The sequence below is a fragment of the Lepisosteus oculatus genome, chromosome 19 (genome assembly GCF_040954835.1).
Source record: "Lepisosteus oculatus isolate fLepOcu1 chromosome 19, fLepOcu1.hap2, whole genome shotgun sequence".
NCBI classification, from domain to species: Eukaryota; Metazoa; Chordata; class Actinopteri; order Semionotiformes; family Lepisosteidae; genus Lepisosteus; species Lepisosteus oculatus.
Genome location: NC_090714.1, coordinates 15,389,576 through 15,416,091, shown reverse-complemented (window position 1 = coordinate 15,416,091; position 26,516 = coordinate 15,389,576). Strand labels below are relative to the sequence as shown.

At 50.3% G+C, this 26,516-nt stretch overlaps 1 protein-coding gene across 3 annotated transcripts; it reads left to right on the top strand.

Annotated features, from left to right (window-relative positions):
- The first annotated feature begins 97 nt into the window (after positions 1–97).
- abcc1 (ATP binding cassette subfamily C member 1 (ABCC1 blood group)) lies at positions 98–25,173 on the top strand. Of its 3 annotated transcripts, none has more exons than XM_015360425.2 (32): positions 98–268; positions 5,348–5,524; positions 6,312–6,437; positions 6,801–6,938; positions 7,550–7,675; positions 8,242–8,303; positions 9,587–9,718; positions 10,411–10,647; positions 11,444–11,621; positions 11,827–11,988; positions 12,355–12,447; positions 13,060–13,263; positions 13,348–13,494; positions 13,773–13,860; positions 14,176–14,245; positions 14,518–14,644; positions 14,914–15,090; positions 15,544–15,711; positions 16,285–16,468; positions 17,336–17,371; positions 18,356–18,419; positions 18,524–18,665; positions 19,211–19,418; positions 19,629–19,939; positions 20,291–20,490; positions 20,798–20,924; positions 21,052–21,153; positions 21,355–21,501; positions 21,594–21,752; positions 22,041–22,207; positions 22,381–22,575; positions 22,796–25,173. In XM_015360425.2, the coding sequence occupies exons 1-32, from the start codon at positions 221–223 to the stop codon at positions 22,902–22,904; spliced, it is 4,611 nt and encodes a 1,536-aa protein (XP_015215911.2). In that variant the 5' UTR covers positions 98–220; the 3' UTR covers positions 22,905–25,173. The 3 variants fall into 3 exon arrangements, with proteins under 3 accessions (XP_015215911.2, XP_015215910.2, XP_015215912.2); XM_015360424.2 differs by having other exon boundaries at positions 17,333–17,371; XM_015360426.2 differs by lacking the exon at positions 17,336–17,371 and having other exon boundaries at positions 99–268.
- The last annotated feature ends 1,343 nt before the right edge of the window (positions 25,174–26,516 follow it).

Below are 26,516 nucleotides of genomic sequence, written 5' to 3'. Positions count from 1 at the left end.
ACCATAGAGACGGGGGACCGAGAAATAGAGCGGTACCCGTGTGTGTGTTTCGGTGTTTTCCCCTCAGTGTGCTGGAGAGGCCCCGGCAGCGGGCAGAGCGCCCCCTGCCTGTCGCCCAGCGCCACCTCGGCCGCCCGGCTTATGAAACGAGGAGACGGCGCAGGCGAGCGGAGCCGTCAGTCTCACGGCAGCATTTCAGGCAACAACAGCGTTGTCGCCCATGGGGATTGACGAGTTCTGCAGCCTGGACGGTTCCGATCCCTTCTGGGTGAGTGTGGGTTTCCCTCAACGGGGGCTAAATGGGGTCCTGCTCGGGTTACAAAAAAACACCGGTACCGGAGAGGCGCCGAGGCCCTTTAAAATGTCATGTGTGAGGCTTTCCAAATCTAGACTTTCTTTCATCTATCTTTCTTTCTCACCCCTCCCCTCGTTCGGGTGTCTCATAACGATACTTTCTAAGGTTTTAGGGGGCACTTACGTGTTGTGTTCAATCCGTACCGTTTTTTGTTGTTGTTGTTGTTCACATTGGACTATTTAACATTAACATTGGACCCACCACGGCCACAGAAATACTGAAAACGCGCACCGGCGGGGCGCTCAGTCGGTGTCCCCTTGTTTTGGGGGATACTTTTGTGGTTATTTCATATTAAAATACTTTCTTCAGCGGGGATCCAATTCCCTGAAGGCTGGCTATCTCTGTGAAGTTTAAATCACGCCTAGCCGCTTGTAACGGACCGCTTCCCGGTTCTTTTAAGCTTGAAACGGATTAAAATGAGGAGGTATTTTTTTACGCTCTTGCAGCCTCCAGTCGTTGGCTTTTAAGATGCCTTTAAAAGGTTTATTTTATGTAACTTTCCGTAGTTCGCCTGCGTGCAGTGTCGATATGTCGCCGCTGTGTTACGGGGGAACAACTTGCAATGGAAAAACTTGACTTCCAGGAATGACTGCCCGCCGGGCTTTTTATGCAGCGATTCAAACGCTGAGGTCTGAGGTCCTGAAACCTGCTGTGTAATCACAGTGACGCGGCACTTTACAGGCACCGGGCTGGGGGCTGTGTCGTGACCCACATCCACGCAGTCCCACGGGGGTTTCGGCTGTGCAGCCGCCGAGTCCCCCCAGGGCTGCAAAACAGAGCGAAAATAAAACGTCAGCAGATCAATTGTCGATTTCACCCCCCCCTCCGGCATCGGAACAGGTGGCCGAGCAGGAGACTGGAGCCGTGCTTGGGAAAGAGGGTTATTTTGCAAGCGAGATTCAAGTTCAAGACTCCTTCCCCCCCTCAAAAAACAATGGACACCACTCATTCCCAGCAGTGGTTTTAACAAGAACCCTTTAAAAACGGCGAAGTGCATTTGTGAACGTGCACAGCTGGGGCGTTCTCTTCAAAGGCTGGTAGCTTGAATGAGCCTCTTTATTAAAACCTGGAAGCCAGGAAGCGTGTAACATTTTTTAACCTCTGGTCAGATTTGCGAATCACCTCTTTTAGAACTTCAAGGGTTTATTTCCTTGTAGGCTGGTAAAGTGACGACGATTTTCTTAAGTAAAAGCTCTAGGCGATACCATTCAACTCATCGTTATGCAGCAGCCCAGAAAATCTGGCCTTTGTATAAGTCAAGATACTGTACACCGAGCCTGTTACAGTAAAAACATGTTTTCTCGTGTCCTTTCTTTAATGGGAGGAGTCCCTAGTATGAGACAGCAGCTGACTACTAATGTTTTGTAGTGTATTAATGATCGCATTTTAAATTGGCAGTTTTTCCTCATGCGAAATCTCAGTTATTCGTTTTCCATGCATTTAAAGTTTTATGACGTTTCACCATGAACTTTTTTATTTTTTTATTTGTTATTCCATTGTTATGCATCTGTGGGACAGCCAGGGGACAGGACATGCTTTACTGTGCAGAGTTTCTTTATTTACTCCGACAACACAGAGGAGACACCTGTGACATACAGTAGCTGCGCTGTTCAGCAGTTAAAGTTTGACCTGCAGATCCTCCTGCATTGAGTTTCCATCTGTCTAAGATCGGCTGCTTGCAGCCAGTGATAGTGCACGCTTGCCTGTGCAGGATTCCCAGTCGATGTGTGGTCGTTCCCTGCTGGAGGTCTTCCAGCTTCCCGAAGAGCAGTGTGCAGGTTCCTGGTGGTGCCTGTGTAGAGGGGTACAGTGAGGAGCCATATTCTGGTTGTGGGGCAAAGATCGTTTTGGCTCTTCCCATTACTAATGCTTGTGCTGTCTTCCTGTTGCTGGTTATCGGTTTGTGAGCTCTTCCTCTCGCCAGAAGTCAAAACATCATCACCCCCCCGTCTTTTTTTTTCCCCCAAGTTTGCTGAACTGGTTTTTCTCGGTCTGGCTAGGGGATTAGTTTGTTTTTAACGCGGCCTTTCACGAGGAGGTGGCCTTATCGGTCTCCCACTCCAGTGTCTCCTCAGTTCGTGGACAGCAGGCAGAGCCGATGGGATGGTCACTTGCAATCCCGTTTGAGCTGTGACGAAGGAAGCGCTTTGACTGTGGTTGGTGACCACAGTGTCGCAGTATTCTGTCTTCTGATTTCTCTCTCTGTGGTTTAGAAAGTGAAATGACTTCTGGACGTGTCAGATGTTTTAAGATGACAGCTTGAGATCAGGCAGTAAGCAGAAGGAGATGGCTTAAATAACTCGATGTTAGTTTTTAACTATTTTTCAGATTTTGGTTTTAATCTTGCTCTCAACTTACTCGTTTCATAGAACGAAACCTGAATTTCATAGAACGGCTGTCATCTGGTTCCAAGCGCTTGTGTCAATTAAAATGTTGTCCTGGAAACACGTTAGTTTTCAGTGTCATATAATCCGCTTTTTCTTCCTGGAACCATCCAAGCCAACACTGCTCTTGGGCACAGATTATTAATTCTAAAAAACAAAAAAGTTGCCGATCAGCAGTTTGGTGCACTAATCTTGCTGTAACCTTGATCTAAATAGGATTTAACCCTCCCGTTCTGTGACAGCTTGTGAAGGGAGAGACATTCAGCTGCAGAGGAGATAGCCGAGCTCTCTAAACCGCACTGAATATGTGTGTTTTTTGTCATGTTTTATTTATAGGTTCCTGTTGGCAATATTAAATGCCTTTGTTTGATAACAATCACAGCATATTTTACTAATCTTAATTAAATGTGGATGCATTTTTATTCATCGAGGAATAATAAAAAGGACTGTGCAAAACAGATTAATCTTTGCCCCAGGGAGCTTGTATAAACCTATTAAAGTGTGTGTACTTTTCTTAAAATTCTGAGATCCTTCTCGTTAATTTCCTCATTTTCGTCCTGCCCTTATTCCTGTCTCTAAGCAAGGTTTGCTGTTTGGATTGTTCTCGGGAATTTTTCGGTGTCGACCGTACAGTGCGTCGCATGTAACTTCCCCTGTCTTATCACAGACTTCCTTTATCTCCCAGAAACATATGCCTATTCCACAAGGTGCATGGAGGAGTAGCAGCGTAACTTGGACATCACAGGAAGTGGCCTTTTGGAATCTATTGGCAGGGTTTTACCACTCTTTTCCAATGGCATGCTGGCCATTTCATCCTGAACTGGTTGTCTTCTGGATTGGAGCCCGAACTTCATGCTTGCTGTGGCTTGCATCTAAAGGGCTACCAAGAAGCTGCATTGGATTTCTGGTTGTCAGATGATGTCAAATTAAATTTGCCTTTTAGATTCTCAGCAAGACGATAAAAAAAATAAATAAACGTAGCCTCTCTCTGTAGTTGTTCACACTGTAAGCTAGATTTATCTCTACTGAACCTTAGCAGAAATCGCTGAGTGTTGGACAAATTGTTAATGGTCCTAATCTGTGTAGAAAGATGGGTATTATATCATTTCAGATTTACCATTGTAAATTGCTTATTTTCTTATTGGCTAGAGTGACTCACAATAATACGAGAATGACGTTGCAGGAACAAAAAGCATAGAATCTGATGCTATAGGGACTGTCAAAGAGCCCAGAACAGCCAGTTGAGCTGCGATATTTAGGACCAGACACGTGAGCCCTTCTGGGTCCTGAAAACTAAAGACTTTCAGCCTGACCCACACTGGACTGCTCTGCCTCCTCTGAACTCTGTAGTTCTGCATATTGTGAAAGGGTGCTTTCAAGTTCCTTATTCATAAGGATATACCGATGACTCATCCTCTGTCTCTGCTATTACACCTCCAGTGACTCAGCAGTTTCCTACAGTGCCAGTTCCCAGCTGCTCCGTCAGCTTGCAACTCTCTGGGGCGTCCCCGTGGTCGAGAGGGTTGGGCTTGGACAACCAGTTCTTTTTTTTTTTTGTAAAGAAATGAACAAGCTGGGGGAGAATTTTAATTGCTACTCATGGTGTGCAACACGAGCGAGGAGTCCCCCCTACGCTTTAATTGCACTAAGTGTCATTTTGTTTCTCATTTGTGAAGGTGCCCGTTTAACAGGAGTTACAATAAACTCATTGCAAGCTTCTGCATTTTTCTATTTACACAGTCAGTGTGGGCAGTTATGTAGAAACCATATTACAAAATAAGAACCCAATTGTGCTTCAGAATAATACCTTGTGCCCTGTCTGGCTGCCTCAGCATTTGTTTCACATTTGCCAGAGAGGCGTCATTGTGTTGAAGGGTTTCTGTGCTGTTCTTTCCTGTGGTGTGACAGGCGGGCCTCCAATCCACAGAGCTCCAGGCAGGAGCTTTGGCTGTCAGCCCCTGGAGGGTATTTGCAAAAGTGCTCCCACTGAAGTAATTTCGCTTGATCTGCTTAGTCCTTCTCACTTTCAGGAGCTCTAAAGGCTTGTTAATGGCTCTCTTGAGCAAACTGAGTTTCCCTTACTGTGCCAGGTTTGCTGAAATGTTGTTCATACAAATGCGTCTAATGAAATCTGCTGATCTAGATAAATGCTTTCTCTCTGTATATGCGTGTGTGTATAAAATCAGTATTCGGGTTGTTTTTTTTTATGAATTTGAGTGAATGTTTTAAGTTTGTTTTATGAAAAATCAGGGGAATATGGATATGCAGTTTAAACTCTAGTTTTATATAGAAAAAAATGCTTAACTGTAATGAACAGCTGGCTGAACTCTGCATGAGCAAGGTGTGGATTTCTGCATTCAAGTCTCTAGTAGCTGGGTTGTTGAGATTGAAGAAATTAACTCTCTACTTCTTGCCTGTTTATAAAGAGACAGTGTTGACCTCTATATCTGAAACCACTTGACTTAAACACAAAACTCAGGAGGAGAGATACTTTGATTTTATTAAAATATTGAAATGATTGAATATTAAAGAGGTGGGTTAACATTTTGAATTGGCTAAGAACCATTTCAGAGCGTTCAGCTGTATCCCTGTCCTCTTCTCCCGTCAGGATTGGAACCGGACCTGGTACACTCCCAACCCGGACCTGACCCAGTGCTTCCAGAACACGGTGCTGGTGTGGGTCCCCTGTGTCTACCTCTGGGTCTGCGCGCCCTTCTACTGCCTCTACCTGCACTGCAACGACCGCGGGTACATTCGCATGTCACACCTCAACAAAGCCAAGACGGTGAGTTCAGCGGCCGGCAGGAAACCCTCCGCACGAGCCCAGCACTTAACGGCCAGTAGGCCGCAACGCTAGGTCTGTGGGAGTGCTGCAGCACGTCTCGGGTTTCTTACACACCCCTGCGCTGACAGGCTGAAGGAGAAGGGCTTTTTTAGGCTTGTGCAGAGATCTCTAAGGGCACAGGAACCTGGTTCAAGTGTCCTTCAGAATGGAGAGTGGAGCACATGTGCAGACATGAGGAAGCGCGTTTAAAACCAAGAGCAGGAGGTGCTCTTCACGCAGAGGGCGGTGTGGAGCGAGCTCGCCAGCCGCGTTCTCGGGGCCGATGACCCCGGTTTCGGTCAAGAAACGGCTGGGTGAGATTCTTATATCCATTAGCTGCCCGCTGTCAAATGGGCTCAATGGGTCGGATTGTTCTTGCGAGGTAGGACAGTGTCTTCTTACACTTTGCAAGGCAATCGCAGATTACGCTCTTGCCAAGTGTAGCCCGTGTATGTTCACTGAAGCACAGTGTAGCATTGATGGGAGTGCTCTGAAGTGCAAGAAGTAATTGAGAAGAGGTTGAACAATGGTCAGGTGCTTATTTTCTCTACTTGCTTATTTATTGGCATTGACTATGACAAGGTGTGCCCCTTCTTCACAAAAGCTTATTCTCCCAAGAGCAGTTCAAGGACCAGTTGACGAAATCTGAGCCTCAGTACTTTAGGCTTCAGTCTGAAAGGTAATGTACGTGGCGAGCAAGCCCATCGGTTTAAACAATGGGGTTTATTTGTTTCCCCTTCTCTTTCAGGTCACGGGGTTCTTGCTGTGGATTGTCTGCTGGGCAGATGTTTTCTATTCTTTCTGGGAAAGAAGCCAGGGTCAGGCGAAGGCGCCTGTTTATTTTGTCAGCCCCACTCTGCTTGGCATTACAATGGTGAGCTCCCCATGCGCGATTGTCCAGATCAGGGGGGCAGCAGAGTGGGCATCTGCGATAGCTGGGTACAATGATTCCACTGTTTGAATTCTGCATCTCTTTGTGGACCTGCTTTTGTGACTGAAAATGTCGCTGTAGCTCATTCTCCCCTCTGTCGTGCCTTTATGTTCAGTATGAGGTAAATCAGAGTTAGTCCTCGTTCTGCTCAAAGCAAATAGGTGTCTTTGCTTTTCTTCCATGTCCATTGCAAGTCCTCAGCTTTTCCTGTTGCCCTGCAGTGTGTGTGCCTCTGCACTGTGGGCGAGCGCGGTGCAGTGTTGTGACTGCGTGTCTCTCCTCCTTCTCTCTGGGGGCGACGGGCAGCTGCTGGCCACGTTTCTGGTGCAGTACGAGCGGATGAAGGGGGTCCAGTCCTCAGGGGTGCTGCTGAATTTCTGGGTGATCGCGGTCATCTGCGGCACCATCAGCTTCCGGTCCAAGATCCTGCAGGCGTTCAGCGAGGTGAGGTGGTCAGGTGCCCTCTGCTGTCAGAGGCAGACAAGGTGGGGGGTGATTCCCATGTACTGCAAATACATACATTTCTCTACCTGTGTAAGAGAAGAGCGATAGGCAGCTATGCTGGTACAGACTCAAGTCACAGAGAAGACTAATCCAGTATTGGAGAAAAACTGGTGTTTTGGTTCTGTCTTGTGTATATTGGCCTCTCTTTGAAGACGTGGGACCCTGCCTGTTCAGTGTGCAAGTGCTAGCCTTTGGTAGCGTTCAAGTCTGCATCTCTCTTTCCAGCTCAGTCTGGAACGGCAGCATTTTTAAAAACTGAAATCAAGTCAGGGAAGGCAGACAGAACGGGTTAATCCGAGACCAAATTGAGATAATCAAAATGAGATCAATTCTAGGATAACCCTTGCTGGCATTCCGTTCCCCTGTCCCCATATTTTAAGAATGTGCCTTTTGATTCTGAGCTTTTTTTTTTTATGACGCAAGTCTGCGACAAACGCTGCTGCTCTAAGGTCTGCTAACGTCATGGGGTGTGAGGAACAAATTGTGTTCCAGTTCTCCCTGGCCTGTGCCTGTTCCCTTTTGCGAGCACTGACCTTGGTCTCCCTGTGCAGACGTCCGGCGTGGACCTGTTCCGATACTTCACCTTCTTCACCTACTTCGCCCTGCTGCTCATCCAGCTGTTCCTGTCCTGTCTGTCGGACCAGCCCCCCCTCTTCTCCCAGGCAGTCAAAGACTCGGTGAGTGTCTGCTTTCTCTCTGCCCGCGCGCTGGCGCTGGCGATGCCACACTTTTCCACCTGGTTGAAAACGCGGTGTTGTGCAGTAAACCTCCCCAGCTAACTATCACAAGACGTACCTTCCTCGGCTGCTTCCAAGGTTACATTAGTAATTCATTATCAGGTTGTTGCAGCACATTTACAGTTAGGGTTTCAACAGAAGTTAATTTAGTTGAATTTCATGAAGCAGTGCTGACTGCATTACTCTACGGCCCATGACTGAGGGGCATGCAGATAGACCTGTGCACAAGACCTGTCTTGCACTGGTTCACATTAAACTGATCCGATTGCTGTTATGCTGTAGCCAAATCCAAATTAATTCAAGTAAGAGAAAGTAAGGGTCTTTTCCCTGATCAGGCATCCAACAGGATTAGTGAAATCCTGTTGTCACATGGCCCTTGTGAATCATTTTGAAATTCAGACCACGGAAGCGCTATGATATTTTACAGTATCGTGGTAAACGCATGAGGTGTTTCACGCTGATGGCTGGGACGGATTCAGCAGTGGGTCTTCCTCCGTTTCTTTCAGAATCCCTGTCCCGAGCTGGGTGCTTCCTTTCTCTCCAGGATCACTTTCTGGTGGATCACTGGGTAAGGCTTCAAAACCTCGGCTCGGGATTCTGCGTGCGGGCCCTGTCCCGTTATCTTCTGTCGTGCTCCCGGGAAGAGCTGAGGGATGGTTTTGCCTGTAATTACTTTTGATGTTACTATTGACGTGAGAGGCTTCATCGTGTCTCCCAGTGCTGTTACCCGAATGCTCACTAAGGTTCCAACCGCAGGTCTCGGCGAGTCCAAATAGATCAAGCCAGCCTGAGCCGGGAGCCAGTTATTTACCTGATCCGAAGTAAAGCGATTAGTAGACCCTGCCCAGACTGATGGAGAAGGAAAGGCTTGTTTTCCCCAGCACGACTTCAGTATTAAAGCCACAGCATCACCTGGAGTCTGGACACCTGTCCGAGCTGAAGGGGCAGCGCCTAGCTCCCTAATCAGCCTATAGACACGGCTGCCAGGTTAAACCAGTTTTATTTTGTGTAAAAGGTAAAAACAATACATTCAATAAACGCACTGAACGAAGTACCTTCTCGTGAACGCGTCGTTTTTACTGCAGACTTAACTGGAGTGCTGGTGGATTTGAGACTTTGCATAACAAATCACCGGATTGCCCAAACTGGCCATTTTCAATCGTCCTCTGCGCAAGTTCTCGGCGAGGCAGGCTTTCGAACCTTCGAAAAGGGTTGGAAGCCTCGTGCAGATGCTGAGGCACTGGGTCCTTATTTCTTGGGCACTGTAGCTGTAATAGGAGCCAGGGTTCGAGTCCTTAGTCCACAGGACCCACGAATGCTTCCCAGTCTGCAGTCCTGGCATTTTCCTGCCTCTTGACCTGAAGTGTGTATTCGTGTTCACCTCCTTCATAAACGAATCCATCACCCTGACTTTTCAAACCGGTTTAAAATGGACACTATGTGAGCTGCAGACCAGGAAAGAGCTCAGATCAGAAGTTCTTTTATTCTCTTAGTAACAAAGCTGGAAAAGACCGGACCACTGTATGGCTATTTTAGGTCCAGACTGGGTCTCAGGTCCGAGTGGAACTGTGAAGACACCTCTAACAGGAGTGTTATGTCACAATTGCACTGCAGAGACCAGGAGCTTTTATAGATCTTTGAACACTTGGCAACTGGAATCATTGAAAAGTGCCAAGTGGTCCATATAAGCCAAAAAGTATAAGCCCCATAATCATGGCCTTTGAAAGCACAGACTGAATGGTAACTTGTGGATACGATGACCACGAAGGACAGGTGTTCAGCGCTGGGTTAGACTGCGTTGGTCGAATCCCTGCGTCGTGTGCCCCATTCTTTCTCCTCCTCTCTGCGCAGGCTCATGGTTCAGGGCTACAGGCGGCCCCTGGAGGAGCGAGACCTGTGGTCCCTCAATGAGGAGGACAAGTCCCAGAAGGTGGTGCCACAGCTGGTGCACCGCTGGAACAGCCAGCGTGCCAAGGTCAAAAGGTCAGTGCCCTCTTGCTGGGAGGGGGGAGGGGAGGACGTTTTCATTGGTGAGAGAGGCATGGAGAACTTGATAATGGCATCTGGATATAGCTGTAAGATCTTCCTAGTAGCCCACCAAATGCAGTCCTCTGCAAAAAATATTTAACGTTCTGTGCAGATGCTGGGTTAGAAATCCTGTGTCCCCGCTGTCTTCTGGTATTAATTGCAGGGTCATGGACCCTGCCTTGGATCTCCCTGCCTCCCCTGGGTGGAGGGGGGGCGAGGACAGAGGGGAGTTACTGCGGGCCTGCGTCACACAAGTCAGCATTATCACCTCCCATGCACTGGCATCTTAATAGCCATCCTGAAACCCTCCATTGCAGCCTCTCTCCAGTACTGTCCCTTTCATTCTGACCCTAAAACACGCAGTTCCTCTCTGTCCCTGGAAGAGCAGGCTCCCACAGAAGTCACATTCTTCTGCCTAGTTAGGAGGTTTTATAGTGCTGTGCTTCCAAATCCCTCTGTGAAATTACATTTCATGCCGACCTCTGCAGATTCTTTTCTTCTGCTTACCCTCGTCACCCCAGTGCTTTGCCATTTATTTGTTGTGTAAGTGTCAAGCATGTCAGCTTTGACTCCTGAGTTTCCTGCAGCGTGCAGCCGCCCCCGGGGGCTCTCCTCACGTCTTTGCGTGTTCCCCGCGCCCCTCGCAGGCCCGCGGCCAAGACGATGTACTCCCCGAAGCGCTCCGCGCGGGCTGCTGCTGGGGAGAAGAAGGACGGGGCGCCGGCGGAGGAGTCGGAGGTCCTGATCGTCCAGGAGCCCCGCAAAGCCCAGGAGCCGTCTCTCGCCATGGCCCTGTGCCTGGCCTTCGGGCCCCACTTCCTGGTCTCCTTCGTCTACAAGATCATCCACGACGTCCTCATGTTCGTCGGCCCCGAGATCCTCAAGTGAGCTTCCGGGGCCCCGGCCCTTGCCTGTATATCCCGGGACAGGGAGCCTTGCTGGGACGGTTTTCCACTGGATTGTGCTTAGAATTGCAGCACTGGAAAATGTCAGGAAGGACCCTGCTAGCCTGTAATACGTTAACACTTTGTGGCCTGAAATTTTATGCAAAAAATGCTCTCTTATTGTAGGCTTATATTATAATATTGCAGGCTATTAAGAGTTTGTCCAGTATGCATGTTGATTCTGCCGTTTAGTGCTTACTGAAGATCTTCCTTTCCTCCTCTTTGAGCCCCAGATTCAGAGTTCATAGACTTTTTTTTTTTTCTGCTGGAGGGACTCTCAAGTCTCTACAGGTCGAAAAGGGTTAATCCAGCCCAGATTCAAACATAACATCACTTCGTTTGAAGGGGACGTGTCTGAGCTTTTCCGAACCGGCCCAGCTTTTTTTAAGAATTAAAAAAAAAAATTGCTGATGGTGAGCACGCCATTGTGTTCCCACCCCCCCCCCACCGAAAGTTGGGTGGCTGTGGGATTGATTTGTCTAAATTTCAGCATGGATTCACCATGTTTTTAGATGCGTCTTTGCGAGGGGCAGAAGCCCAGCAGCAGATGTCGGATGACGGCTGCTGTTCGATGTCGAACATGACTGGGGTCGAGAGTGCATGGGCGATGGCATGATAGCAGTGTTTTGTGGGAGTAACGGCATGAGCTGGATACGCCAGGCACGGATTTCCTCCCCCCGCCGCTACCTTGGCAACGGGCTAACTCAGAATTCTCTCTTTGCTGCTACCCCGATAGGCTGCTGATCCTCTTTGTGAACGACCCCAGCGCCCCCTCCTGGCAGGGCTACTCCTACACAGCCCTGCTGTTCGTTTGCGCCTGCTTGCAGACTCTCATCCTGCAGCAGTACTTCCACGTGTGCTTTGTGACGGGCATGAGGCTGCGCACCGCCATCGTGGGCGCCGTGTACAGGAAGGTGAGGTGTGTCAGGCCGCACGTGCTTTTGGCGGCGGCAGGGGAAGTTGATCTTCGTGCTGGGATGGGCTGGGCCCGGCCTTGCGTTCCCGTCACGCGCGTCTAGGGCCGTGCTGCGCTTCAGAACGACGGGCGCGGTTTCCGTCGTCTCAATCCTGCTGGTTTCTCGTGACCCGCACGGGGTTCACCGTCGCAGTGTGTTTCAGGCCCTGGTGATCACCAACGCGGCGAGGTGCACCTCCATGGTGGGCGAGATCGTCAATCTGATGTCCGTGGACGCCCAGCGCTTCATGGACCTGGTCACCTACATCAACATGATCTGGTCCGCCCCCCTGCAGGTCATCCTGGCTCTGTACTTCCTCTGGCAGGTATGGCGGGGGGGCTTCGCCATCGGTAACATGGTGCACCAGCCCTGCCAAATGAGCTGTGATTTGTGTACCTGCGCAGATAATATCAGAACAGTTCACACGAGCCATGAATATCAAGGGCAATGTATTTAAATCAAATGGATTAGCAGTGTGTTAAAGTTCCTAACACGGTCTAAGTTGTGAATGCTAAGTTAAAATGAATGCTAAGTCAGTAGTTTTGATTTATGTCTATTGTACCAGACCATGTTAAAATAAATGTCCCTGTTTTTCTCCTTTCTGATTAAAATGACTTCTGCTTTTGAGACTCCTGCAGTAGCTCTGTAGTGTCCTGCTTGGCAGGTTATTAATGGCAGGATCTCTGTGCAGAACCTGGGCCCCTCTGTGCTGGCTGGAGTAGCAGTGATGGTCTTCATGGTGCCGGTGAATGCCGTCATTGCAATGAAGAGCAAAACCTACCAGGTGAAACTCGGAGACAGTCGGACGAGTCTTTTCTTGCCCCCCGTGTGGCGGATTTCCTGTTTAATTGGTAGGCTGTTGAGCAGGATGTTTGTTCTCCTCCTGGCGAAATGGCGAGTAAGCATCAGTTTTGGATGCAGATCACAGTGAAGAGGCGCCTCTCTGTTGGAGAAGCTCCAGAATGCGCTGGACAGGAGCTTCTGAAAGACACAGTAGCTGTGATGTGTTGCCAGCAGGAACAAAGGTTTCTCGTAGAAGTTCAGTCATGGGTGGAAGGCGAGAACTGGCAATCCACACAGCTTCCTCAAGATTGTTAGTATTTGCTAATTGGAGGCATGTCGACAATATAAAGGGCTCCTCATTAGGGCTGAGGTTCGTGCCAAGGTCTTTCCTGTTAGTTGTTATTGGGGGGGATTTCAGAAAGCTTGCTGTTTTAATCGAACTTTCAGAAATGTCTAAGTATCAGCTAAAAAGAGAGCCTGCAGAGCAGGAATGGCACAGCTTAGCTATTGCTAGGTGGGTCATTTTGTACTGTAGCAAGAAGACAGAGGCTACTGTGGGTTTTCTGGTGACGGCCAGGCAGGCGCCCTGAGACTGTGTGCACTGTGTGAGCAGGTGGCCCAGATGAAGAGCAAGGACAGCCGGATCAAGCTGATGAACGAGGTCCTGAATGGGATCAAAGTGCTGAAGCTGTACGCCTGGGAGCTGGCCTTCCAGGGCAAGGTGCTGGGGATCCGGGAGACCGAGCTCCGCGTGCTGAAGAAGAGCGCCTACCTGGCCGCCGTGTCCACCTTCACCTGGGTCTGCACCCCCTTCCTGGTGCGTGTCCTCGGAGCGGGGCCCCCGCGCTCGCGTCGCCGGCACGGGCACCAGTGAGACCCAGATTTGTCTGTCCGCCTGCAGGTGGCCCTGTCGACCTTCGCGGTGTACGTGCTGGTGGACGAGAGGAACGTGCTGGATGCGCAGAAGGCCTTTGTGTCGCTGGCGCTCTTCAATATCCTGCGCTTCCCCCTCAACATGCTGCCCATGCTCATCAGCAGCATGGTCCAGGTCAGTCGCCGGGCCCCTGGCTCGCTGTGGCGGTCAGCCCCCCTCCCTCTGCCCCCCCCGTCAGAAGTCAAAGGAAATAAAACCTGGGAGAACACAATTTCTTCATTCACACCTAAAAGCTCTCGGCCATCCAGTTAGTGAAGGGTTCTGGGTTGTTTATTCCTCTGTTGTGGGTTCTGGCGTATTGCTTGTGTTTCACTTTCATGTTCCTGTGCAAAGTGATTTTTTTTGTCCCGTGCTGTTGGGTTTCACCTGTCGGCCCGTTCCTCTCCCCGCAGGCCAGCGTGTCCCTCAAGCGCCTGCGAGTCTTCCTGTCCCACGAGGAGCTGGATGAGGATGGTGTGAACCGCAAAATCACCGCTGGCTGTGAGTGACCCTTGCCACTCCGCACTGGGGGAAGAGGGGGGTTAGGATTGGGAGATGGGAGACTTATGATAGCAAGGATACTTTGTTGGGATTTCGCAGTCATACTTGGGGTCATTCCAGGAAAGACAAAAGCAGAAACCACTGGCCTCTCCCATGCTTCAGCGATGTAGCGTTGTGTGCTATGTAGGAAAGCCCCGGGCTGTGTGAGCAAGCTGCCAAATGCTGAAGGCCTGGCAGGAACTCGGTGCTTGGGGCTGTGGGATGTTGGCAGGCATGTTTGAGTGGTGCGATAACGAAATGTTCCCTTTTTTCCAGCCTCTGATAGCATCTCCATTGTTGATGGCGTGTTCAGCTGGTCCAAAAAAGATACGCCCACTCTAAAGAGGTAGTGGACTCATTCTCCTCCTTCACTGCCAATGCAAAAACTCTCTGTGAGAGATTGCAAGTCGGAGAACATTGCTTTCTTTAAGAACCTGGTTCATATTTTCATAGGTGTCAAGTGATATAATAGAAATCTCCAGAATTTAGTTTCTCCTGGGTTAGTTATATCAAAGAGAAGAGCCTTGATTTTAGGCCCAGGATCGCCCTGCAGAGCATGTGGGAAAAGTCATGTTCTGATATTCCTGCTCCTTTCCCCATCTCTGCGCGTCTCTGCAGGATCAGCGTGCGGATCCCCGAGGGGGCGCTGGTGGCCGTCGTGGGCCATGTGGGCTCAGGGAAGTCCTCGCTGCTGTCAGCCCTGCTGGGCGAGATGGAGAAACAGGAGGGCCAGGTTTCTGTCAAGGTAAACCTCTAGTGCTGTCCTGTACCGGATCCCCTCCGTACTCCTTTGCATCAATTTCGTGGGCATTCATTTAATTTCTTTTCACTATTTATTAAAATTAGATGGTGCATATGAGTTTTTGAATGATTTGTTCGATTTTTATGCTGTTGATATTCGCTGTTCTTCGTGTCTGTTTATTTTTTTTATATTCTCCGCCTACCAACAGTGATTGTTTTTGTTCCCCGTTTGAGGAAAGCTTAAAATCTCACGCTCCGTGTCCTTGCGCGCAGGGCTCAGTGGCCTACGTGCCCCAGCAGGCCTGGATCCAGAATGCCACTCTGCGGGAGAACGTTATATTTGGGCGCGAGAAGAAGGAGGCCTGGTACCAGCGCGTAGTGGAAGCCTGTGCCCTCTTGCCCGACCTGGAGATCCTGCCTGCAGGGGACGCCACTGAGATCGGAGAGAAGGTAGCTCACTCCCCAGCGCCCACACCTACTCCTCGTCCGTCCTCCGCCTGCCAGGAGACGCTCCGACTGTCTTGACCTTTGTCTTGCAGGCCATCGTCTTTCCTAGTGCAGTGTAGCTTTGAGCACCCCAACGACTGGATTCCTTAGAGTAGGGTTTCCCAATCCTGGTCTCGAAGGCTGGTTTGTGGCTTTAAGTTGAGCACTGCACTTAATGACTTAATCTCTTAAATCAGCTCATTACTGGCTCCCAGACGTTCAGGTACTGGTCTATCTTGAAAAGTCTGCAGAGGGACCAGGATCAAGACTGGAGACACCCCCCCTGCCTTAGAGTCTTCATAGGAATTGCGAGGCTTGGCTGGCCAGGGAGAAGCTCATGGCGGACCAGGGCCCTGCTCTCCCCTGTCCCCGGCTGTGGCCGATCCGCGGCTGACGTGGCGCTCTCTGCCTTCCCAGGGCGTGAACCTGTCTGGCGGCCAGAAGCTGCGCGTCAGCCTGGCGAGGGCGGTGTACTGCGACTGTGCCGTCTACCTGCTGGACGACCCCCTGTCCGCCGTGGACGCTCACGTGGGCAAGCACATCTTCGAGAAGGTCATCGGGCCGCGGGGCGTGCTGCGGGGCCGGGTGAGGCGCCGGCGCCGTACGGAGAGGGCACAGAGAGAGGGGGGCTGAGCAGCTGGTGTGTTCCGGGTGATGGAGAACGTTTGGAAGCTTAAGTCCAGTAAAGCATGCAAAGACCAGAGGTGCTGGCCTCTTGGAGTGGTGGGACTTGACAGTTATCTCTGCTTGCCAGGTATAACTCCCGCTTGCTCCTGGATGCTCCTTTCTGTAGTTCTTTAATCCATATAGTCTTGATGTAATTTTTAGAATGGATTCATTTGCTACATCCGCTGTCACAATAAAGCCCAATCCCATCGTTCAGGGTCCCATCCACCCCAGCCACAAACTGTTCTCCCCCCTGCACTCTGGCAAGTGGCACCACACTGTTAAAGCAAGGACCACTAGACTCGAGAACAGCGTCTATCCCACTGCAGTACGCATCCTGCTGACTGCAGGGCCTCAGACTCAATACACATCTGAACTCTACACTTTTTACAGCCTTGGCTGGGCTGTAAGAGATGATTGATGGCAGAGACTGAGAGGCGTGCGGAGTAGTGTTGTTATATGGCGTTAATGGCGGTGTCCTGTGTTGCCCAGACGAGGGTGCTGGTGACCCACGGGCTGAGCTTCCTGCCTCAGGCAGACCTGATCCTCGTTATGGTGGATGGGGAGATCACCGAGGTGGGCTCCTACTCGGAGCTGATGGACCGGCAGGGAGCCTTCTCCGAATTCCTCCGCACGTACGCCAACGCAGATCAGGGCGAGGAGGAGGACCAGCCAGGTGAGTCCGTCTCCTTCTAGCTCCTCGGCCAGAATCGCCCGGGCTGCTTAGGGGTTCTCTAAAGTCTCTGAATTATATCTCTCTTTATGCGCACTATTACTGCGTTACTGTTCCTGTCTTTTACATTAGAAAAGTCCCTGGGTTGATCTTGCGTTGGTAGATGTAAAGATTGACCTTTTGTTTGATGGCACCTTCTGTGTGAAGTTTGTATGTTCTCCCCATGTTCACGTGGGTTTTCTCTGTGTGTTCCTCCAGCTTGTGCTCTGTGCCTTCAAGATAGGCTACTGTATTCTATGACCGTGAACAAGAATAAGTAGCTTTCTCTTAATGAAAGTGTGGATGGATAATTGATTTGAGGTGAAACTATTTTTTATTTTATTTAAGATATTTAGCTTTTTTCTTTTTCGGTTTACAGTTAAACATTTTTAGAACTATTTTTGTTGTGCCAGCATAGACGGGGGGGGGGGGGTTAAATACAGAAACATTACTTATTCAAATCTACATTTGCTCTCCGCATAACCTCCAACACCGTGAACTGGTTCCCTTCTCTGTAACTTGTATTTTGTGGCTGATGAGGAAACAAATCAGGTTTTTCTGGCAGGTGTGTGTGAACGTGTGGATCCGTGTTGAAATTTACATATCTTCATCCAGTGATCAGTCGATATTGCATTCTAATTGTCTTTTTCCCATTTTACTATTTTCTGTTGGGTCTTTTTCATGTTGAGAGCACTACTTTACCCATTTTCTTACCACTTTTTAACCTTTTTGTAACCTTCTCTTGTTTCGCTTGTCTCTAAACCTTTTTTTATCATTGACCTGCGTGCCCCCTTTTGTCCCTGTTATTATTTTCCCTTTGCTGTTCAGAAGAAGGGGATGAAAATGAGGGCAAAGATAAACCAGAAGGTGTGCGGGTGCTTTGGTTCCCGGACCTAAAGCCTGCATGTTTTGCATGCAGAATGATTTAGTTTATGATCCAGCATGACTGCAATGAATGACGCAATTGTGCTTTTCGGACCCCACCCATTCCCACCTCCCGCCCCCTCCCCGACGGGCAGCACCGCTCTGAAGCGGAGTGGGACTGTGCACTGCAGTGCTGAGCGTGGCTCACTCTGAATCCGCTCGATCCCGGCCCGCCGTCTTCCACCGAACCCTGCTGCTGCTGCTGCAGAGCCTCCGACAGAAGCCGGGTTGCAGAGCTCATCTGGGTTTGGCCTCAAAATAAAAAAAATAAATAAAATTGTTCTCGGCCCTGCTACCACTTTAAGGCGCCACGCTCATTCTGGAAATTGGAAAGTGGAAATTCTGGGCCCCTTTGCTTCTCAGAGGCTCTGTCATCCATCAGCTGGCTCAGCAGTGCTGATGTGTAAATGCTTGTTTTATACCGCCATCTAGTGTCATCTAGGGTGTGTGTTTTTCTTACAACTTATGTAGTGATCTGTCTGATGATAGATGGTTCGCGTGACCAGTCACTTTAGAAATCAATCTGTAGAAAGTTCCTCTTCCGTTTCAGTTCTGATTTTAGAGTCAAGTTCGTCTTTTGCAAATATTCCTTTCCTCAGATGTCAGACCGTTTCCCAGACCAACAGGATTGCTCCCTTTGCTACGCCTCCTTCAGCTCCAACAAGGCGGTTGTTAGTAAACCAACCCCTTAGACGCCTATTAGCTACTAACCCACCTGGTTAGAATATTTTTATTTCTTGAGTAAATATTTAAACACTTCAGGACAGCACGGAGAAAGCTGGCTCGCTGTTGCTTTCTCGGTGCCATCGCTGAGTGCGTTGAGTTGATGAGTGGCAGAGTGCAGTGTGGAAAGCGAGTGCAGTGCAGCAGAGCCTGCCGCTGCTGCTGCTGCGCTGGCTGATGACCTGTCTCTGGTTCTGGGTGCAGATCGGAGCAGCTCCCCGGGGAGAGAACAGAAAGGCCTGGAGAATGGAGGGCCTGCAGCACTGAGGTGAGGGGGGGGGGGCGTTCGCTTCTGTGATCACTCCTGCAGTGGGGGCCGCTGCTGTCTCTCTCTCTCCCTGTCCTGAGCGCCGTGGCCTTTCTCTCTTCCAGGCAGAACAGCCTGACCTCCAGCGTGGGGTCAGACTCTGCCAAAGCGCTCCTGAAGAGCGGCTCCGCTGAGACCCCAAGCAAGCCGGGGGCCGGCAAGGAGGCGGGCAGACTCACTGAGGCAGACAAAGCCAAGACGGGCAAGGTGAGAGCGTGCTGGGCGTCGGTCTCGTCATCCTGATGTGCTCGTGGGGGGCGTTTCTCCCGGAGTTTATAATCATGTCGTAGAACTGAGTACCGATGGCTGCTTGGAAGAACTGTCGGCGCAGACGTTTCTACATCTCCGGGAACAAAAGTTCAGATTGTGCCACTGGCTGCCCTGTGTTCAAGCTGGACAACTCAGTGAAACTTTCTTGGCATGTTTAAACAGCAGATGTCCTGGAGGTCTTACAAACCTAAGAAAAAAAACGTGTAGAGAAACAGGACACAGAAGCCAGTTTTCTGATATTAACTGGGGAAGGGGGTGTCTCCTAGCAGTGAACATGGGAACTGCAGGAGGTGTTGAAGTGAGAGACAGGCTTTGTTACTGACGGATACTTTCATTAGAAAATGAAAGTTAGAACCAGCAGCTTTTGTCTCTGGCAGTGTGAGACTTATACAACATCCGTCTTTGCCAACAGCAGGAACACGCGTGTTCTACAGGACTGTAAAGCCTGGTGGTACCCTCTGACCTTTCTCCTTCATCCCCAGGTGAAGCTGTCGGTGTACTGGGAGTACATGAAGGCCATCGGGATCTTCCTCTCCTTCTTCAGCATCTTCCTCTTCCTCAGCCACCACTCCGCCTCCCTCGCCTCCAACTACTGGTTGAGCCTGTGGACTGACGACCACATTATTAACGGCACTCAGCAGTACACCGAGGTCAGGCTGAGCGTGTATGGGGTGCTGGGGCTGTGCCAAGGTATGTCAGTGTCCCACTTGCCATTTTCTGTTCCTTTCTGGAGCTGCGCTTTGGCTAATCTTATATCTAGTAAGAGTAACATACCGCTGGCAGCAGCTCCATTCGATCAGACTGCGTGTTGAATTTTCCTCTCATGGTCTGCTGTATTTCCCGCTGTGCAATGTTATTGTCTGGTGTCCGCAGTTTTTTTCGTCTTTTGTGCATTGGCAGGCATCGCGGTGTTCGGCTACTCGGTATCGGTGTCGATCGGGGGGATCTTAGCCTCGCGGTACCTCCACCAGACCATGCTGCACAACGTTCTGCGCTCGCCCATGTCCTTCTTCGAGCGCACGCCGAGCGGCAACCTGGTCAACCGCTTTGCCAAGGAGACGGACACCATCGACTCGGTCATTCCCGGCATCATCAAGATGTTCATGGGCTCGCTGTTCAACGTGCTGGGGGCGTGCATCGTCATCCTCATCGCCACGCCCATGATCGCTGTCATCATCCCCCCCCTCGGCCTGCTGTACTTCTTTGTGCAGGTCGGTGACCTTTGACCTTTGTAGCGACCTAGCTCTTGGGTCCAGAACAGCTACAGCACAGCCCTCATTTTCTAGGGCGGCGACACTGGTTTTAAGAGAAGCTCAGTGTATACATTGCTGTTCAGCAGACGCGTCAGCAGCCATGCTGGCTACAGTAATTGTTGTGCCCAGAGGATGCACGAGTGGATTTTAGAAGTACCTTATGTTGTACACGGAATCATGGCCATGGTTTCTTGGTGAAAGCAAGTCGCTTTCTTCATGACTTCATTCTGCGAATCGGGGCTTGTCTGGTGCTGTCTGGAACGGGATCATCACAGATCGAGTTTCTGTCCCTTCGCCCCCGTGTTGTAGCGCTTCTATGTGGCCACGTCTCGGCAGCTGAAGCGCCTGGAGTCAGTGAGCCGCTCGCCAGTGTACTCGCACTTCAACGAGACCCTGCTGGGGACCAGCGTGATTAGGGCCTTCCAGGACCAGGAGCGCTTCATCAAGGAGAGCGACTCTCGGGTCGACTACAACCAGAAGGCTTACTACCCCAGCATCGTGGCCAACAGGTACTGCCACTCACACAGCCTGTCCCGCCGGTAAGGCACGTACATAAGAAGCAGACAAAACAAGACTCTCCTTTCCTAGCTCCAAGGTTCAAATCCTGGGTACATGGAGGTCTTTCTACGTTGGGATGCAAACTGACATTCTTCAGTGCCGCCCAGCTCTCCTTCGTGTCATTGTAGACCTTACGGTTGGGGGCGGGGAAGCACCTGGGTTTCCCCGCGTGGTTGTTGGATTGGTGGAGGGCTGATTCGGGGCGTGTCGGGCTGTGCCACGCCTGGGTTACCGCGTGGGTTCTGGCTGTGTTGGCAGGTGGTTGGCAGTGCGGCTGGAGTACGTGGGGAACTGCATCGTTCTGTTCGCGTCGCTGTTTGCCGTGATGGCCAGAGACCGCCTGAGCCCGGGCAGCATGGGCCTCTCCATATCCTACGCCCTGCAGGTGAGGCCTGGCTCCGTCCTTTGACTTTTCTTTTGGCGTCCACCCAGTTGGCTCCCAGTTGCTTTAGAGGCCAGGCCACTGCTGTAACTTCTTCTTCTTCTTCTTCTTCTTCTCCCCTTTCCCGCAGATCACCGCTTCTCTGAACTGGCTGGTGCGCATGTCCTCGGAGATGGAGACCAACATTGTGGCCGTGGAGAGAGTGAAGGAGTACGGAGACACGGAGAAAGAGGTATCGGCCGCAAACCTTTCCTACAACGGGAGAAGAGAGGACATTCAGCCCTCCAAGCCCCTTTGGTAGTTAATTGATCAAAGGATTTCATCCAGCTGTTTCTTTCCCTCGTTATTAAGTGTATTTCACGGAGGTTAAGGTATTCACGTGGGGCTTGAAACATTGATAACCTTGCCTGGCGATGGCGCTCTGTGTCCTCAGGCACCATGGCAGCTGGAGAAGTCGGCTCCACCCAGGGGCTGGCCCACGGCCGGCCGCATCGAGATCCGCGACTTCGGCCTGCGTTACCGGGAGGACCTGGAGCTGGCTCTGCGGGACATCGCGGTCACCATCGAGGGGGGTGAGAAGGTGAGCCGGCCCGTCTGCGTGCCAGGACTGGGGGGGAGCTGGCGGGGCCCCGACGCAGAGGGGGCGGTTCTGACGGGGCCTGTGTGTTGCAGGTGGGGATCGTGGGGCGCACGGGGGCGGGCAAGTCCTCCCTGACGCTGGGGCTCTTCCGCATCATTGAGCCGGCGCAGGGGCAGATCTGCATCGACGGAGTGGACGTCTCCACACTGGGGCTGCACGACCTGCGCTCCCGCATCACCATCATCCCGCAGGTACGTGTCGGACTGATCGAGATGCAGCACTTAAAAACTGTGTTCTATATTATGTCTAATTACAGAGTTCTGTCAACGTTTATGGTCCCCTGTCACATTACTGCCCTTGTGGAACTGAAATCCTTTAAGAACATGAGCAAAAATGGGCTCAGCCCCAAATTAGTATAAGTGAATGCAAAGCTGCACTGTTTTGGCAGATCCACTTAGTCATATTCAGGTCTGCTGCACATAAGGCAGTCTGGTCAGTAATTCCTGGTCCGGTGTGTCCTGACCCCCTGTGTGTCCCAGGACCCTGTGCTGTTCTCCGGCTCCCTGCGGATGAACCTGGACCCCTTTGACAGCTACTCGGACGAGGAGGTGTGGAACGCTCTGGAGCTCGCCCACCTCAAGACCTTCGTGTCGGGGCTGCCGGACAAGCTGAACCACGAGTGTTCGGAGGGGGGAGAGAATCTCAGGTAAAGCAAGAGGCCTCAGGTCTTCTCCCCCCTGCTCTGTCGCTCCTGTTTTTCCTCTCCCATTTCCCCTCTGGGATCTCCAAGAGCCCCCGCCTGTTGTTCTGCGTCTCGCCACTCTTGCCAGTGCTGTGCGCTGATCCGCCCGCTCTCTCCTCCCCGGCCTCTCTGTGCAGCCTGGGGCAGCGCCAGCTGGTGTGCCTGGCCCGGGCTCTCCTCCGGAAGACCAAGGTCCTGGTGCTGGACGAGGCCACGGCCGCGGTGGACCTGGAGACGGACAACCTGATCCAGTCCACCATCCGCAGCCAGTTTGAGGAGTGCACGGTGCTGACCATCGCCCACCGGCTCAACACCATCATGGATTACACCCGGTACGGCGGGGCGGGGCCGCTGGATGGGCACGGGAGGGGGTGGGTGTGGGAGATGGACAACAGCCCTCCATCTGCAGGACATAATGGATAGGGAAGATGTGGAGCGTGGCTTGGTGTTTTACTGTTTTGTTTCAGATGTTCTTCTCGTTATCGTTTTTTCTCCCTTGGTAAAATGAGTGAAAAGACCAATATGTGATGATCCTCATTCTCTTCTGTGCAGGGTGCTTGTTCTCGATAAAGGTCAGATCGTGGAGTTTGACTCTCCTTCCAACCTTCTCGCCAAGAAAGGAATCTTCTACAAGATGGCCAAAGACTCCGGCCTGCTGTGAATTTGGCTCTGAACTCAGGGATGCGGCCACGAGGACACCTGCCCAAACCAAACATCATCTTTCTTGCTCTCCCATGGCCAGTAGCTTCCAAAGTTGAAGGGGAAGTAGTGCCTCCTGTTTCCCCAGATCCCTGCAAGGGACTTGGGGACCCACCTGTGTTGCTGTGCACATGGTCACCACCCCCGACCCTTCTCTGTCATCTGCAGGCAAGACCATTTTCACACATGGCTCTTCTGCAGTGCTGGAAGGTTGGGGTTCACCAGCTAGAGCTCCCACTTCTAGTCTTCAAGATACACTGTTGCTCAGGGTCTATATTTCCGTCTGTCCAGATACTGAATGTGTGTTTCACCTCTGTGCTGCTTTCCTGAGTTAAACAAGGAGAGTGCTGTCTCCTTTCAGGGTTGGTTGTTGTTGAAAACCCATTAAGATTTTCCATACATATCGGGCCCATTTAATAATGTCTCAGATCCCTACTTCTTCATGTTGCAGGCTGACGAGGGAGAGAGTGTGCTGTGGTTCCATTTGCCATGACATGACGTTAGTGTTCTGCTAACGCCATCGCAACGAAACTGCATTTTTAAGACCACTTTCTAACTCGCTGAAAACTGCAAACTAAAATCCACAAAGACTTGTTCTACATCTTCATGGGCCATGGTTGCAAACGGCCAAGCTGCGGAGATTTGCACTCTAAAGCCTATGTATTGATCTGTGCTGCCGTGGAAACATGCTTGTTCGGCACTGTGGACATGTCTCAGCCCTGGGTCAGGCCTGACCCTGAATGGGTATCATAGTTTAGTGATCAGTAACATGGAACAGGAGTAATTGACCTTTGTCCCTTCCTCTTTTGGCCACACCTGCTTGACTCCTGACATGTTTCCAGCTGTGGAATTTCACTCTGATCCGGCCCAGAGGTTTCCACATTAAATCTTGAATGTTCAGGTTTGCTGCTGGAGGCTCTGTAAAGTTGAAGCCTGGTCTCAGACATGTTAACCACTTATCTTATTTTGCCATAACATGTTGAGATTTGCACTGCAGGATGAACAGTTACCTGCATTATGTGCGTTTTCCTCTTAACTGACAGAAGCTGCAATTATTTTATTTTTGTGAGGTCAATAGTTTCACCGTTTCATTTTGTAAATATGCTTTGTCAAGGAGTAGGGCTCCTTGCTGTGGGTGTTTGAAACTGGGGAAGCCCAGCACACTGTTTGGACAAAATCCAAAGGCTGGCAAGAGTCTCCTTCATTTCTGAGCTGGTGCTGGCTCCTTGACCAGTGCCTGTTTCAAATGGGCTGTCTCCCGACCTGTTGTTGTTTTTGCTATATTCTCCAAGAGCAGTGTAGTGAAACTGAGGGAACTGTCCACCCGCACACAGCGTGATGTTTTTCAGTCGAGCTGTAAGATTGCTGAGGCTGTTGGAATCGTTAGCTGGATATTCCCCTCCTCAGGCCTAGGGAAGTTCCTACCCCACACAGTGGAGAACCCACTGTACCTTATTGCTGTACTCCGTTACAAGAATTACTCCTGAAATGATCTCCATGTGTCTTCCCATGACAGAAAGCACAGGGTTGTTTCTAGAAAGGTTGGGAGCCATTTTTGCTCTAGAAGCAGTTAGGATGCTTCTGTAGCACCCCCATCAAGTTACATTGAAGATGGAAGAAATATACTGCAGAGACTTTTATGTGTGTTTGTATGTTACTGGGGGAGAGTGGGAGGGCAGGATCTCCTGAAGGACAATGGTATATGTCTGTGCAGGCCAGGATGAAGGGAACCCACACAGATCAGACTCAGTGCACAAAGGCAGTGGACACTGTCACACTAGTTTTCACTTCATCACAGTCATTTGAAATTCAGGCCTGGATGCCTGCGTTTGGAACGGGCTGTAGTTTCTACTGGCATGTGATCCTGCCCGTAATTCTCATTGTTCTAGTACTGTAACTGTGTATCCTAGGTACACAGATGTTACACTTGACTTGTACCAGACCTTTTCTTGATTGTACGTCCTCTGGTACATAGTGGCATTCATTTTCAAAATATAGCTTTTTCTTGGGTTTTTTTTGGTGTAATTTACAAAAGCTGCTTTTTTTCCACTTTCTGACAAGATTTAAAGAGTTAAACTCTTATATGTATTTATATTATTGTAAATATTCAAAGATATCATTATTGCTGATCTGTACTTTTTAGTCAGGATTTTGAGTGAGCAGTATATTTTGTTACAAGAGATCTGTGATGCGTTGAAAGAGGAGAAATAAAGCTCTCAGATTTTTGTTAATTCCTGGGTTCCCCGTGTAATAAATTTCCGTTTCCACTTCATTTCTGCGGTGTATGTTCCCAAGAGGAAGTTCTAATCCTTTTGAGGTTGACTGCTCCAGAATGCGCTCCCGGTCCTCCAGAGTCGGGATCGCACATGATCCTTTGAACTTCCATCCATCCGTTTTCCAATGGCTTCTTCCAGTGGAGGTCGTGGGGGAGCTGGAGCAGCAGGTGTGATGCAGGGTACAACCTGCATGGGAGGGCCAGTCCATCACGGGGCACGATCACACACACTCACACCTAGGGCCAGTATTCCCAGAAGCCAGTTAACCTACCTGTATGTCTTTACAGTATGACTGTGGGAGCCCCTGGAGGAAACCCACACAGAGAGCAGCCCAGGTCTGGAACTGAACCTGGGACCCCAGTGCTGTGAGGCAGACATAGTGACCACTGCCCCACTGTGCCGCCCCTAAATGAGTTCAGTTAAGCTCAGTTAGGCCATTGAGAGCAGAGATGGAGGGGGGAAGGCAGAGCAGTCCTCCAGGACTGGAGTCGTGCACCAGTGGGCTATTATATAGGAGTGGTGTAGAGGAGTTTAGTCATAAGTACATTGGGATTCTTATTTGTGCCATTCTCTCAGGACAATCCAGTATGGCGGACAATACCACACCATCTGCATGGACTAGTCAACACAATTGGAGAGACCAACATCCTCCAGGGGGCAGCATTGTCTCTGAAATCTTATATCCACAGAAGAAAGTAAAAGACTGTGTAAAAACACAAGAAGAGGTGACTTTATCAAACCTGTTATTGTTTTAAGCGGCGAACATGTATATCCAAAGCATTGTTAATGTTTAAATTGTGGACCTTCTATAATTCACTGTACTGTGAAGTGGTATTCACTGGAACACTTAACTATTATAGCTGTTGCATTTTGCCAACACCTGTAATATACAGTAGGTGTGCCTGCTGAAGATGATGGGATGGGTACCGCTTACCTTACCAGTATATAATTTCAAAATCTTTCAGTGCAATTCGTAGTTTTCTTACCATGCCATATTTTTAGTTGTCTGTTAAACCAGGAAAGATGAAAAGCGCAGCCCCTTGATGGGCTGGGTGCTGACACAAGGCACGGGTCTCCAGGGATGGTCAGTTTTCTGTCCGGCACATGGGCGCCACATGAGATACCAGTCAAAGTGTTAATAACTACCCCCCCCCTCCCCCACCACCACCACCACACATCCCTGGGGGGGAGAAACCCCTATTTTCTCCCCAATATGTAAAGCATAGTTTGATCTGTAATTTGCAGTTCCCATAATCAGATTGTAGGATGCAAAGCAAGCAATGACTAGCAGTTGACAA